Source organism: Aegilops tauschii, chromosome 4 (assembly GCF_002575655.3).
Source record: "Aegilops tauschii subsp. strangulata cultivar AL8/78 chromosome 4, Aet v6.0, whole genome shotgun sequence".
NCBI classification, from domain to species: domain Eukaryota; kingdom Viridiplantae; phylum Streptophyta; class Magnoliopsida; order Poales; family Poaceae; genus Aegilops; species Aegilops tauschii.
In genome coordinates, this window is record NC_053038.3 from 384243013 (window position 1) to 384257739 (window position 14727).

At 48.8% G+C, this 14727-nt stretch overlaps 1 protein-coding gene across 2 annotated transcripts; it reads left to right on the forward strand.

Annotated features, from left to right (window-relative positions):
- The first annotated feature begins 641 nt into the window (after nt 1-641).
- On the forward strand, nt 642-4989 carry LOC109785758 (protein CHAPERONE-LIKE PROTEIN OF POR1, chloroplastic). Of its 2 annotated transcripts, none has more exons than XM_020344351.4 (5): nt 642-778; nt 2227-2423; nt 2516-2613; nt 3122-3566; nt 4522-4989. In XM_020344351.4, the coding sequence occupies exons 2-5, from the start codon at nt 2272-2274 to the stop codon at nt 4670-4672; spliced, it is 846 nt and encodes a 281-aa protein (XP_020199940.1). In that variant the 5' UTR covers nt 642-778; nt 2227-2271; the 3' UTR covers nt 4673-4989. The 2 variants fall into 2 exon arrangements, with proteins under 2 accessions (XP_020199940.1, XP_045083827.1); XM_045227892.2 differs by having other exon boundaries at nt 667-783.
- The last annotated feature ends 9738 nt before the right edge of the window (nt 4990-14727 follow it).

The window sequence follows — 14727 nt, forward strand, 5'->3', positions numbered from 1 at the left end:
TGAACAAGGGGGGCTCCGGCGCCGGTGGCAAGCCATTGACTAAGGCCTGAGGGTCAAGCCGCCGCTTCGTCCGTAGGAAGAAGAAACTAGCTGGCGGCTACGGGAGTCTCGTTCGTGCGTGGACAGAACTGGATGGTGATTGCTGGCTTGCTGCCGGGCTAGTGGGCTGCTTCTGAAGTGGGCTTATTAGGCCTATAGGCTGGTATCTCTGTTATATATGTATATACACACCTGTATACGAATTTATTGTAAAAATATTTGGGTGTACATCTGTACACCCATGCCCCATGGTAGATCCGTCCCTGGCAGGGCATGCTTGCATGCATTTTAAGGGTTGAGTGTATGTGCGTGTGAGCAACTGCAAGTATACTGTGTTTAAAAAAAGTTGAGCACCTGTACGTGAATGAGCACCATTTTTTTTAGGCTAACGTGATTTGTTTTGAGCATTTTAGGCTATAATAATGTGAATGAGCATCTGCATGTGAAGAAAATAAAACCGGTATGTTCCTGCGCGCTGGGCCTGGCCCATTACAGAGATCACCGCGCCCGTTTCAGTTTGGCAAGAAAAAAAGTGTGAGAAGGCCCAGTGTGGTCTTCCCCTTCGTTTCGGGCCCGCTGGTCCGCCGAAGTTCGGCCACGGCAGTATCCCATCACTCCCCCCGGCCCCCGTACCCTGCGTTCCCCCACCACCCTAACCGTCTGCTCCGCCACCTTATCCAAGGAGGCGGCCTCCTCCGACGCCGCTCCCCGTCCGCCGGACGCACTGGTCACCTCGTCGGTAAGGTCTTCGCCTCGCCTCCCTCCCCCCACTGTTTCGGCGTTTCCCGTGAGATGCCGTCATCAAACGTCCGAGATGCACGAAATCAGAGGAAGACGGTTGACGGCAACAATTTCTAACCCTAGCCGGTGTCTTCTCAAGTCTCCGCCACCGCCGCCGCCGCCTATCTTCCTCCCACCCCCGTGTTTGCCTCCATGGCACCACCCTGTTGACGTCTCCGACGAGGACGTCCGCCACTGGGCCGCCGGATGCCCTTGCTGTCGCAGTCCCTTCCTACGAGGCAAGACCGCGGGACGCTACTGCCCCTGCCCCTGTATTGCCTCGATTTCCTTCACCCAGGCCGGCGACGCCACCGAGGATCTCGTCCTCCCTCACTGAATGGATGTTATGGTCCGATTTCGCTGCAGATTGGCCTGACTGTAGAATTTTAATGGTTGAATCCACTTTGCTTTAATTCCATTGCTAAAAATTGTGTTGCTATCTGCTACGGTGCTCTGTCAAGCTCAACCTTGGCCAACTCCATCTGGCCTGTCCCGAGGCTAGCACCAAGCCCCCACCCTGGCTCGCTTGGGTTTTGCTCGTTGACAGGCCTGCTGTTTGCTGTGTGGCAGCTGCGCTGTCCAGTTATCGCGCGTCTGATGCTTTAGGTTAGCTGCGGTATTGCTGTTGCTTTAAGTGCAGTCAGCTGCTTTGTCTATTAGACTACATGATTTGTGTGCCGCACGAATCGTGGAGATGTACTTTCTTAGTCGCTCTATGTTGATTTCACAAACTTGCAGAACTGTTTATGCAGAAAATTCTAGTGGGACAGTGTGCCTTGTGTTCTTATGTTTTAGGTTTGTCGGAATCCTTGATTCGTTAGCCTCGATGGCTCGTTTACCGCTGCTTGCTTGATGTTTTACTGCCTATTTAATCCACTGTTTGCATATTCTGGTGCTTAAAATGTATAACAACTGAGCATCAATTTTGGGTGGTAACCTCTGTAGAACGAAAGTATTTCATGTTTACTTAATGCTAATTCGGGGTTGGTTTCATGTTTACTTAATGCTATTTTTTTTGAACTTTACTTAATGCTAATTTATTGTCTACAGGACAAAGTAGTTTAGTTCAAGTATAGAATATGCTTACGGAGAACATCACAAAGGAAACCCTAGAGATGATTCAAATTTAACTGAAGTTACACATGTACCATATTGGATATATCGGGACTACAAAAATAGCAGAATTATAGTGATCAGTATAGCGGCTTTAATGGTTGCAGCTGTGATCGTGGATTTTAACTCAATCACGTAGCTTTTATGTCCGAAAACCTATAACTGGCCATTTAAATCACTGCTCGTGGCGTTGATTTGTTTCGGAGCAAGCATCAAAGTGCTGACTCATATTGTTATTGTACTTCTCCTGTTTTCTTTACTAATTTTGTATGTCCTGTTATTTGTTTTGCTTAGGAGGGTGAAATATCCTTGGTTCAGGTTGTTAAGCTATATCTTGAGATGTTGGCGCATGGTCTAGCAAGCAATCCCTTGAGGGCTAGTCGATCTCCACTTACTCCGAGGGCGTCAAGTGCACCCCTGGGACTCGTCTCTTCATTGGGATTCAACAGGGGGCGTAAGGAAAATGTAAAACTTTTTATCAATGTTGATAGGTATAATACTTATGCTTCTTCTGACCTCACCATCAAAGAATTAATCTAGTTTACAATGTGACAAGAAGCCTTACTACAGCCCTTCAATGCAGATACACAAAATATAATGCTCCTTCCATTACACAGAGATGTTCCAGAATATCACCACTTGCATCTGCATCCTTTGGTGACATGGCGGACTCTTCAACTCGTAAGTATATAGCTGCGTATGTATATGACAACAAAAACATCACATGATAGTGTCTTTAGATGTTATTAGTCATTTTTCGTTGTATTCAATTATAGTAATACTGAAGCAGAACTAATAAGGAACAACTGGCTCGTGTGCATCTCAGATCACCACTTTGCTTTTCATGCATGATTGATCTTAGATGGTATTATGGTAACATGTAGGCATCAAATGACATTGTTGGCCAGGGTATCTCTTTGGGACATGTTACACATGTACATCATCACATGCATGTTAAGAGAGATCAGTAGTGCTAAAATCACCTACATCAGTCATTAACTCATTTTCTTTTCTAGGCTTATTGTATGAAAAATCACATGCGCTGATATTTATATTGATTCTGTTGATTGAACTACTCCCTCCGATCCATATTACTTGTCGCTGCTTTAGTACACCTTTATACTGCTTAACCTCTAGAATTCTTTCATGATTAACCTCTAGAATTCTTTTTAACTGCTTTGTTCTTCAGCCATTTTTCCTAGAATCAATGTGAAGGATCCGTATCAACGACTTGGAATCAGCAAGGAAGCATCTGAAGAAGAAATTCGAGCTGCCAGGAACTTTCTCATAAGCAAGTATGCAGGGCATAAGCCAAGTGTTGATGCAATTGAGTCTGCGCATGACAAAATCATCATGCAGAGTTTCTTTGATAGAAAAAGACCAAAAGTGGATCTCAAGAAAAAATTTAGGGAACTTAGTCAGTCACGTCCAGTCAAGGCTGTTCAGGGCAGATTTTACACGCCATCTAGCAAATTTATTTGGAAGACAGCGATTACTTTTGTCTTGCTTGGAGTGCTTACCCTTGTTTTCCCTACTGAAGAAGGTCCAACTCTCCAGGTCTTAATCTCTTGCGCGGCAAATATCTATTTCCTCTATCAGCGGCTTAAAAGTGGATGGAAATCATTCTTTTATGGGTATACTTTCTTCCCCTTCCATTGTTTTGTTTCACCTTTGGGTTGTTAAGGATATAACCGCTTAGTAGTTGATTAGTTATGTACAGTACTAGTGTTTGCTTTGAGCTATGATGCTCTGAATCAGTATATAGACATTTTGTGCACATTCCAAATCCTAACATGATACCGGAGCCAGATAACCCAAATCTCAAAGCGTCATGGTGGCCACCGTTAGTTAATTGCTATCTTCACCGCCAGGACAAATATCTATCTCCTGATAGTGGTGCCAGTAAATAGAGTTCCACAAATTTGCTTAGATTGCTATTATTTTGTTCTTGGTGCTATATGTGATCATTACTTTGATAGACATCGATCGGTGTGATCGATGCAGCATGTGTTTATAGGAGTCATTTGATTAATGCTGGATTGTTTTAAAGCTTATCATTTAAAGATTAGGAAGCAGAATGCAACAGTGTTGACTGATGCATTGCATGTTCTAAGTGGGCTCCACATTTTATTTCAGTCAAGTAGAGATTTGTAGTCTCTATTAGATTGTCATTTTCTGCTATTGGTGCTTTGTGATTATTAACACTGTAGCTATAGTCTGCTAAATTTTTTTATGAGTTTTAAGGCTGAGTACTGGGGTATCAACACAGAGGCCATTCGCTAGCTGTTGACCATATGTGCTACAAATACTACATTGCTCTAGAAACATGTTTGCAGATAAGATGTGAACTAGGAGTAGGACTGAAGAACACATTTTCATATTAGAAATCCATGGACTAGGAGTAGGCATCCAAAATTCAGGACATGTTTTTCTGTTGCTAGCCCAGCAGATTGAGTTTAGGTGCTAGTCACAACTAGTTAAGTGAATCATTGATGCTCTTTTGAGATTTACAGAAGGACGTAAGGTCTGGTTTCGAGAAATGAATTGGTATGATCAGTTCCTGATGCTAAGTCTGCTCTGTTATTTCAGGTTCAGCTCCTTCTTTGCTTCCTGGTTTCTTGCCACATTCTTGATGGTATCGGTAATTCCGCCTATACTGCCAGGTCCAAGAAACTTAGAAGTGAGCACGGCGTGTGTTGCTTACGCATTCCTTTTTGTATCATCAACCTTCCTGAAGTAGGAAACGTTTGGTTTTTAAATTTCCCATGCTAAAGCCCTTAGCCTTGCAGCAGTCAATATGGTCGGTCTCGGCTCCCTCCTGCTTCCAATAGCTTGTACAGCGCTTTGGCTGTCGTTTATTTCTCAGGGGTGGAAATTTTAGTTCTTTGCTGAGTTTCTGTCTAGTATATACATCAGGTTGTAATGTTTGACATAGATCTTTTTTGCCCTGGCCCTTGGAACAGTTTGATACCACCTCATGTAGTCATTTTCATTGCTGTATTAAATATTTGGATAGATCATAAGATATTGACATAAATGGCTATATGTGGATCGAAACACCTTTTTTTTCTCCTTTCTTTTGGGTCTCATTCCGGTGCTGTACAGTTCAATTCGCAATCCCTTTCGTTGATTATTTATTGCTTTTCAAGTCTCAACCGTCCGGATTGCGTTTGCTAAGATGGCAACTGAAGGAATATCTTAGGTTGTTATGCCTGCTCTGATCTGATCCTGGCAGCTATGAGTTGTTGGGCCTGCTTTGTCGTGTGGTAATTGTTGGTGATGCTTTGATTGGCCATCACGAAGGAGCTTTGAAGCCCGTGACATAAAGCCAGCAGGAATTCGCAGGTCAGTCCATGCTACTAATAGTACCGGTGGGGCTTTACTATTCGCAGACTATTATCAACTGGTTGATCCGGTCTGTAAGCATGATGCGTCTCTGGCACACAGTTGCTAATGTGCGATTACACATGGTCTACGAATAGGGAAATTACGGAGTTACTAACTAATATCCTGTGTCAGGTAACCCTGTTGCATGTGTAGAATGTCGTGGTGTCTCGTGAGCCGATGATGCTGATGCCGTAGCCTTTCCTAGTAGATTGAACAGATGTTGGTCAAAGAGAAGGATATCCTAATTGAATATCTTTTGATCTATCTAGATTAGATGGTAGGGGATAGGGAGTAGCTGCTGGTGCTGCATGATTATTTTGTCAGCTACTTTTCACCCACCAACTAGATGTTTTCAAACTGAGTTAGTACTCCCTTCGTTTTTTTTACTCCGCGTATAAAATTTGGTCAAAGTCAAAATACACAAAGTTTGACCAAGCTTATATAAAAAAATATGAACATCTATAATACTAAAACTATATAGTATGAAAATATATTTCATGGTGCATTTAATAATATTGGTTTCATATTGTGAGTGATGATATTTTTTTAATATTAGTCAAACTTTACAAAGCTTGACTTTGATCAAACCTTATATGCAGACTAAAAAGAAACGGAGGAAGTATCTATACCAGGGGAGGGTTAAGGCCAAAGACTATTCTGATCCTTGTAATCCAGGGCAAACCACCTCCTTATATTTAAGGAAAAAGGCATGCTACCTTTTCTCCCTTGATCCTACTTTCTGGGTTGACCACTAAACTGTTGCCACCGTGGTCCTCTGTGATCCCTGCTCAAATCTTCCTTGGCCTGTCAAACTCGTATTGCATCCATCACCAGGTCACTGTTGGTCCCTTCCCTTCCTGAAGAAAATAAGCGCCTTTCTCCCTCTTCAGATTAGAATCACCATTATCTAACCTTTAGGCTTGCGTTGCGTGATGCTATCACGCTGGTACAGTAGTAGTACATCTGAAGAGGTTAGAGCATCTCCATCCATCGACACCCAGGGGCTTGAATAGCGCCGCCTGGGGGCCAACCGGTGGTAAATTCGGCGTGGGGGGCTCGGGTTCCAGCCGAACCCCCAAGTTCGCCCCCCAGCTGCCGATTTTGGCGCAAATTGGCCCACATTCGGTGAATCTAAGTGTGCTGGTGTAATCCTTCTTGCACTTGAAGTAGTTGTCGAACTCTCGGTTGGAATTCACAATTCTGGACAAGAGCTTTCGGCTCATCCGATAACGGCGCCAGAATACTTTCTCGCCGTGCAGTGGAGCGTCAGCGAAGTAGTCGGCATAGAGCAAGCAATAGCCCTCCAATCGATGCCTCTGTTTGCTCTTCTAGCGGCCCGGCGTCGAGCCACCTCGCCGTGGCTTTGCATTGCTCACGAACAGGCCGGCCAGAGCGGCGAGGACCATGAGGAGCTCTTCGTCCTGGGCGCCGGCCTCGACTTCCTCCTCCAGAGCGCCATGAATGCCTCCTCGTCGTCCGAGTCCATCGCCAAGCAGACAAATCGCCGAACACATGGCGGTCGTGGTAGGTGCGCAACCGCCGGTATCCCTGCTTGTGTGGCCGAAGCGCCGGAAAGCTCGCCCAGGAGTGGGATGGATGCTGCCGCGGCGAAACCCTCACTTTTCGGCGGGGAGATAGTCTTTCTAGCGGCGGTGGGCAGGTGGGCGGCGTCGGGGATCGGCACGATGGCGGAAGGGGTAATGCGCGCAGGGGGCGGGGGCGGGTGCGCGAATCTGGACGTGAAAAAATTGTTTTTGGCCTGACAGTGATGGCCCATGCGCCGCTTTTCCTTCCGCCGGAGCCCCCAAGCGCCTTCCAGTGCATTGGCTTTAGCGTGGGATCGCCAGACCAAAAAAGGGCCGAACCGACGAAATTCGGCGTCCTAGAGAGACGACCCGGAGTTTTTCCGCGGGCGGAAAAAAACACATCCTGAGGCCTGTTGGGGGTGCAAGTGGAGATGCTCACCCTTGTCTATCTATGCACCGATAATTGACAGACGAAGAGGCAAGTATACGCACGTGCAGAGACAGGACGTCAGATCTCGTCTAGTCATCTGTGCTCCTACTTTTGCATCAGAAGCCGCCGTACCGATTCCTCGTGGTGCTACTACTGTACTCCCTCCGTTTTCTTTAGTCTGCACATGAGGTTTGGTCAAAATCAAGCTTTGTAAAGTTTGACTAACTTAAAATTAAAAAATATAAACATTGACAATATGAAATTAATATTATCAGATGCACCATGAAATGTATTTTCATATTATATAGTTTTAATATTGTAGATGTTCATATGTTTTTATATAAATTTAGTCAAACTTTGTGTAATTTGACTTTGACCAAATCTTATATGCCGAGTAAAAGGAAATGAAGGAGGTACATGGCTATGATCTGACCAAGGCTAGGCTGTCGCCTTCAATGATCTGGCCGCGCCTTGTCATCCTTGACCTCTCTCCAATCTTATCAGGAAAGAAAATCTGGAGGGAGAAAACGAGCACCAAAGGAAGGCAAATTTGACAAATTTGACTTATGGACGAAATCAAATCACAGAATGAACTGTCCGTGAAACTATTTCACGCGGCTGACCTTTTTGTGTGACGCCTGACAGGAAGGCGCCACACTACACTGTGCAACGCCTCACAGATAGGCGCTACACGCCTGGCCAGCGTCGCACCCGTGTGATCCGAAAATTACTAAGTCAGCGTGCAGCGCCTGAGAGCTAGGCGTCACACTATACAGTGTAGCGCCTAGCTTCTAGGCGTTGCACTAGTGGTTGCTTCATTTTGTAGTGCAACCACTAGTGCAGCGCCTGAGAGTTAGGCGCCACACTATACAGTGCAGCGCCTAGCTCTTAGGCTCTGCACAATGACTTAACAATTTTTAGGCAGTTTGGGGTGCAACGCTGGCCAGACGTGTAGCGCCTATCTGTGAGGCGTTGCACAATGTAGTGTGGCGCCTTCGTGTCGGGCGTCACACAAAAAGGTCAGCCACGTGAAATAATTTCACGGGCAGTTTATTCTGTGATTTGATTTCGTCCACAGATCAAATTTGTCAAATTTACCCCAAAGGAATCAATCTATTAGGTGTCCGTCTTTCGGCGCTGCGTTTCAGACCATGTTTATCAGTGCAGTGCGCGCGGTCGGAGTCACGCACCGTCAGTCCGGTCCATCATCACACGAACCGATCGGACCGGGTGTTTTGTTGTGCGTTGGGCATCTGCCGCTGCCAGAGTAATTATCTTCTCGCGCACTCACTCTGTCCCGATCGGCGCGGTTCCACACCCACGCAACGTCGCCGGAAATGAAACGTGCCGTGGCGTGTCGCCATGAGATGAGCCGCTACCATCTCCGTCACGGCAGCGGCGCTCTTTGTTTCTTCTACATTTGTACCTACCCGCTACGTCGGTGCAGGCTTTGGAGTTTGGATGGATGATCTTGCAAACAAGCATGTATATGTGTGATGTGTGTCAGCGCCAACTAGTTATCGCACGTACGCCCACCTCATCCGCTCTATCCGGTGCCAGTTCAACTGCCAGGGAGAAGATAATGAACTACGTCACCTTCCAAAAAGAAGAAGAATGAACCCTGTCTATTCCATATCTTTTGACGTACGAGAAAAAAAATCTGTCTGTTCTTGCTAAATCTTCCACGCGAGAGCCTTCATGTTTTTTTTTGCGAATTGAGAGCCTCCATGATTAACGGGTGTCCGATCGAGAAAGCGATATCCCTGCACAGATTAACTGCGGACTATGACACATGACATTGCGCGCTTGCCCCAGCTTCCACGCAAATAAGAGCATCTCCATCCGTTGGCCCTCCAGGCGGCGACTTTACGCACCCCCTGTGGGCGAGCCGGCGCTAAAATCGGCGCGGGGGCGAGCGGGTTTCCAGCCGCTCGCCCCAGGGTCGCTCCATACGCGTTTTTTTTATTTTAAAAAAATCTGAATTCAGGAAAGTTCGGCCAAAATTCGGCAAACTTGATATTCATATTCAACATGTTCGGCGTTTTACATAAATTATTAAAAAAAAAGCAATCTACGGGGCGAAGAAGTCGATCAACGCGGCGAAGTCGCCGACGTCGCCGCCGTCCTCGTCGTCGTCGTCAGCCTTCTCCTTCATGATGGCGCGGCCGCCCCTGCTGGACCCCTGCCCGGCGTCTCCAAGGCGGACAGGCGGTGGCGGCGCGTCGTCGTTGTCGTCGCTGTCGTCAAGAACGACGACGCCTCCCTCGTCCCGGCCACGGCGACGAGTTTCGAACCGCGCGAAGCCGGCGAACCTCCTGGGCATCCATGGCCCGGCGCTCCGGCGGGGGGCCGGCACGGCCGCCGCGGCGGGTTGTTGCCGCCCTCGAGGTGTGCTATCACCTCGTGCAGGGTGCGGCCGGGGACGCCCCACCAGACGCGGCGGCCTTCGTTGTTCTTTGTGCCGCCGACCACCGGCGCCCCGTTCGTGGACGCCAGCCTCTGCGCCTGCCGCTGGAAATATTCCGTCCAGGCCGCGTGGTTGTCGGCGGCGTACTTGGGGAGGGCGCGCTGCTCCTCAGACAGGGACGACCGCACGCGGTCGACCTCGGCGGCGAAGAGGCCGGGGCGCGCGTCGACGTCGGGCACAGGGGGGATGGGGACGCCGCCGTTGCTGAGCTTCCACCTCGTCGGCCCGGTGCGCATGTCCGGCGGCGCCGGGATGTTCGCCTCGCACTCCTGGAGCGTGCGGCGGCCGAAGCCGTTGGCCGCCACGGTGTCGCCGGGGAAGCGTTCGGCCATGGAGAGAAGAAGGGGAAGGGGAGGGAAGAGGAGAGCAGCAGAGCTCGGCGGCGGAAGGGAGGGACGACCGGCTGGTTTGGGCTCGGCGGAAGGAAGGGACGGCGGCTGGTGTGGCCAACGGCGAGGGAAGCCTCTGTTTATATAGTCCCAGGCCGTGTGAACGCGTGGCAGAAGGGGAGGCGTCGTCGCGCCTGCCCGCCCGTGACGCGGCGCCCGTGATGTGAACCCGTGGGATACCAACGCGTTCTGGGGAAGACGAGGCGCGTGCCGCCGACTCGGCGGGCCCGCCGCGCTTTCGTGCCAAAACCCCTCGCCCCGGCGCCCCCCAGCGCGCCGGGTTCGGCTTGGGGCCGCCGGCGCCGATTTCGGCCCAAGCCGGCGAAAAACGGGTTCCTGGGGCGCGACTGGGCCGAATTTTGGGCGCCGGCGCGGCAAAAACGTCTGGGGAGGGCCTGTTGAGGCCGCGGCTGGAGATGCTCTAAGAGCAACTCTAGCAGACCCCGCATTTTACCGACCTGTAAAATGTGTTTGCAGGTCGCACGGGGGCGGTTATGCATGTCGAATTTTGCGGCGGCAGACTAGAAACCGCAAACAAACTCCTAAATTTTTAAAAAAGTTGTTTCGCGCGAGAAATTTAAGCAGTAGCTCGCCGGAGCTCGCTCGCATACATAATAAGTTCATACACGCCACATACATACATAAAGGTTAGATATGCTAGACAGGGCCTACGCTACCGCACCACTACAACAAAATTGAGCTCACCGGAGCTCCTGCGGTAGCTGCCCACCGGCGGCGATCAGTCGGAGTCGGAGGAATCGAGGTCGAGGTCGATGTAGAGCTTCGTCTGCTCCACCTTCATCACGCGCAGGTCGGCCTCCTTCGATGCGTGCGCCTGTGATGCCGTCAGGCCCGTCTTGAGAAAGAACCGCTCGTACTCGAGCTTGCGCCGGATGCGCTCTTCCATCTCCTCCCGATCCCTCGCCGACCGCTCGAGGACGACGCGCCCGAGGAGCTCCTCCTGCCCCGGTGGGAGGTAGTCCTCGGGTCCGATGACGCCTCGGCGCGGCGGCGCATCGGGCACGGCCTCCTCCGGCTCCCTCTTCACCGGAACGAGCCGCGAGCTCGATGCGCCCGCGGATGAGCACCCCGCGGACCTGTAGCCGGATGAGCTCCCCGCGGACCAGTTGCCGGAGGAGGCGCGGCGGCGATGGGTGCGCTCGAGCTCGCGCCGATTGAATGCCGGTGGCGGCCGGGCACCGTGGTTGAGCCACCGACGCGCCCCCCGCTTGCGCGCGGCGTTAGATCTGGCGCGGTGGCGGCGCTCCGCCTCATCCCCCGAGTCGGCCATGGTGGTTCAAGGCTCGCCGGCGGCGAGAAATCGAGCGGCGCGGTGGGGAATTGGAGGGGAACGCGGCTGCGGGAGGATAGGGTTTCGACCCGCATCTGCCCCGCAAACCGGCAGTTATAGTGGCTGCGTTTGCGGGCTGCGGCAAAAAAATTTACGGACCGGACACCGATGCGGACTCTAGTCTGGCCAGAAAAATGGATCGAGCCCGTATAATCGCCGGAATTATGCGGGTTTGCGCCGGATGCGAGGTCTGCTAGAGTTGCTCTAAGCTCGTATCAGCACCACCAGCACCAGGGTGACGAGGTTAAACAAATGGCGAAGCATCTGAATCTGAAGAGAAAGAAAAGGAAGGCGACCAAGAGCAAGATCCAACGATGTCCAGATCGTACTCGTGCTAGTAGTGGCCGCTTCAACGCGATCATCCTCGCTTTTCGTCCACTGCGTTGCGGTGCACACGTCCCCATCATCATCGTCGCCGTCGGCGTGCGCCGGCTTGTGTGCACGTCGCTCCAAAGTCCAAACCCGTTGCGACGCAACGGACAACGAGCCGAATACAGAGGCCTCCCGCTCCTTGTTCGCATGCGCGGATGCCGCCGTGCACGCACGTACGCGGGCGCCGCAAGAGACGAAGGATGGTACATCGGGACGGGATGACGCGCACGTCAGAGCTGCGGAGGGCCGGAGATCGACGCCGCAACGACCTCTGGTGGAGAGAGAGCCAACAGTGACGCCGCGCCCGCAGCGAAGGCTCGGAGACCATTCTTGTTCACCTGTTGGGCTGTTCCGTTCGCGTTCCTCCGCTCTATTCGTCTCGCCCAGGGTACGGGTTGAGAATTGAGGCGGCAAATTAATGGAGTGAAAATGTCTCGAGAGATGCTGGGGGCTTTGCGAGAGTGCTCTTCATTTTGGAGCATCGATTTTTGTTATTTCTGCGCAGACCTCCACGAATGTCATTTCGACCTGAAATTTTGCATGCAGTTAGAAAATTCATTAAAAAAGATTTTTTTTGAGTTTTTTACTATTTTTTGGATTTTACTGTTCATGCAGGAGCATGTGAGCTCGGCATCGAATATTCCATTTCCGGGGCTTTGTCTCTTTTTCTTTTTGAACAGATTACTTTGTCTTTTTTCTCAAAAGAAAAGATTACTTTGTCTTTGTGTGCGAGCGATTAGCACCAACTGCGATTGACTCGAGCTGCGACGACATCACGACACACACCCACCTTGCTAGACTTTTGGAAGACTTACGGGCAGATTCACCACGGAATTGTCCTACAGGCTACAGGTGACACGGCATCTTTTGCTGGAGCACCTGCTCCGTGGAAAGTAGCGGAGTGCCGTCCGATCGTAGTGGGTTAGGCTCAAGACTCTGCGTTGCTAATTTCAGTTTCTTTTCCTTTGACAAAGCGGGGCCTGTTCTGCCCGTGCCAATTTCAGACGCTGGCTGTGGTGAGTCAGTGTGACCGACAGCGATAAACATGATGGGCCACTGATCAATAAATTGGTGAGGTTTTGACTGTGCCAGACCGAGCAATTGTCAGGTTAGTTTTCTTCAGTTTGTTTGCCTAGGTTTAACTTCGACATGTGATATAATATTTGTCTTCAAAAGCGTTCTTCTAATTTCGATCTCAGATGCTTCTGTTGTGAGCAGTAAAGCCCGAAAAAATAGAAAAAATAAATTCAAAATATTCCGGATTTTTTGACAACAAACATTTCTTAGTTTTCTACATTTGTGCAGATTTTCATGATGAAATCACATTCATAAAGGTAAGGACAAAAATAACAAAATCAGCACTCTAAAAAGCTTTGTAAAATTGGCTTTCTGGAGCATTGAGTTTTTTTTTTGGCTCAGATCATTACGAATTCTTTCTTTAAGAAAATCTGCATGCATGCAGAAATTTAACAATGTTAGTGTGTTTTTTTAAATTTTAACTATTTTTTCAGATTTTACTTGGTGCATTCTAGCTCGAGTGTAGAAACTCCATTTGTCACATTCTTTGTAGTTTCCTGAATATGGTTGCAAATTGCGTGATCGCGCCCCCACTCTTTTTTGCATGTGAACATATTATTATTTGCTGCTAAAATAGCACAAATTAGTGGGCTGGCCCTTCCCGACAAGGATTAAGAACACTCCCCAATCATTTTTCCTGGCTCCTCCACTAAGTCCGTGTCTAATCAATTTGAGTGCCGCGTGAAAACATTTCACACAGTTTCATCAATAAAAGGTATCTCTAGCCTAGGAAATTATTTTAAAAATGTGAATAGCACTTTGCCTCACATGATTCTTTTGTGATAAGGCTACAGTGCCACAAAAATCTTGTAGTAGAACTTGTTAAGATAAACTTATATTAGTACTTGCAATACAAAGAGATGTGTGCATCGGATCTTTGTTCGCAATGGCAGGTAGTAACATTTAGACCAGCGAAAAGTTAGTATACAAACTTCAATATTTTGGCGAGTTTAAACTAGAAATCACAAAGTGAATCTCCTGCAAAGACAAGCAGACAAGCTTCGCTGGCAAGTTTTCATGCCACAACTTCACCTTCCATGTCTTTCCACAACTTCACCGACTGTTTCCAGTAATCCCTTTCTCTGCGACGAAACCACACGAGCGCGGCAACGGTCGACAACTTATGTTCTATCTAACACTCGTCGCCTCATCATCTTCCACTGCGCCAAATTAAGCCATCATCTACCACCTTTGTAACCATTTCAGTTTTTCTCAAACCCTCCCCCAACAAGATAAGATAGATGGATCCTTCCCCCGGTACAATCCAGGACGCCCGCAGTGCAGCATATCATACGTGTCACTAGAGCGCGCAGAGACGGGGAAGCGACAACATTGTTCTAGACCCGAGCGCGCGGCATACCCATCTTCAATTGTGGGTGGTTAAAGGGTACAAATAGAACACAAGTTGAATTCAAGTTTGACTATTTCATTTGAAAATGTAATCTCTGAATTGTAATATTTAAATTTAAACTAGCATTGCATTTGAATATTTTCACTACTCAAAAAAATTATGCTCATCTATAGTTATTTTGAAGTGTTGCGGACTTTAAAAAGGAAAGGAAAACAAGGGTGGATGTTTGATGGATATAATTAGATGACCGACTCATATATATGTGTTTGTGGATGCGTCTATGAAGTGGACGCATAGTGGGTATGTGGACACAATTAGTTTCATCAATGAAACCTATCACCAGCCTAGCCTAGGACATATTTGAGATGTTGAGAGTAGCGGTTGCCTAGTTGCCTCACAGGATTCTTGTGCGATAAGGCTGCCGTGCCACAAAATCGTGCACAAT

Bases quoted from the DNA above. Each gene is read 5' to 3' on its own strand.
- LOC109785758 (XM_020344351.4), top strand. From the start codon at position 2,272: ATGTTGGCGCATGGTCTAGCAAGCAATCCCTTGAGGGCTAGTCGATCT. The intron at 2,614-3,121 runs GTAAGTATATAG...TTTGTTCTTCAG, and splicing joins CATGGCGGACTCTTCAACTC to CCATTTTTCCTAGAATCAAT. The intron at 3,567-4,521 runs GTATACTTTCTT...CTGTTATTTCAG, and splicing joins TGGAAATCATTCTTTTATGG to GTTCAGCTCCTTCTTTGCTT.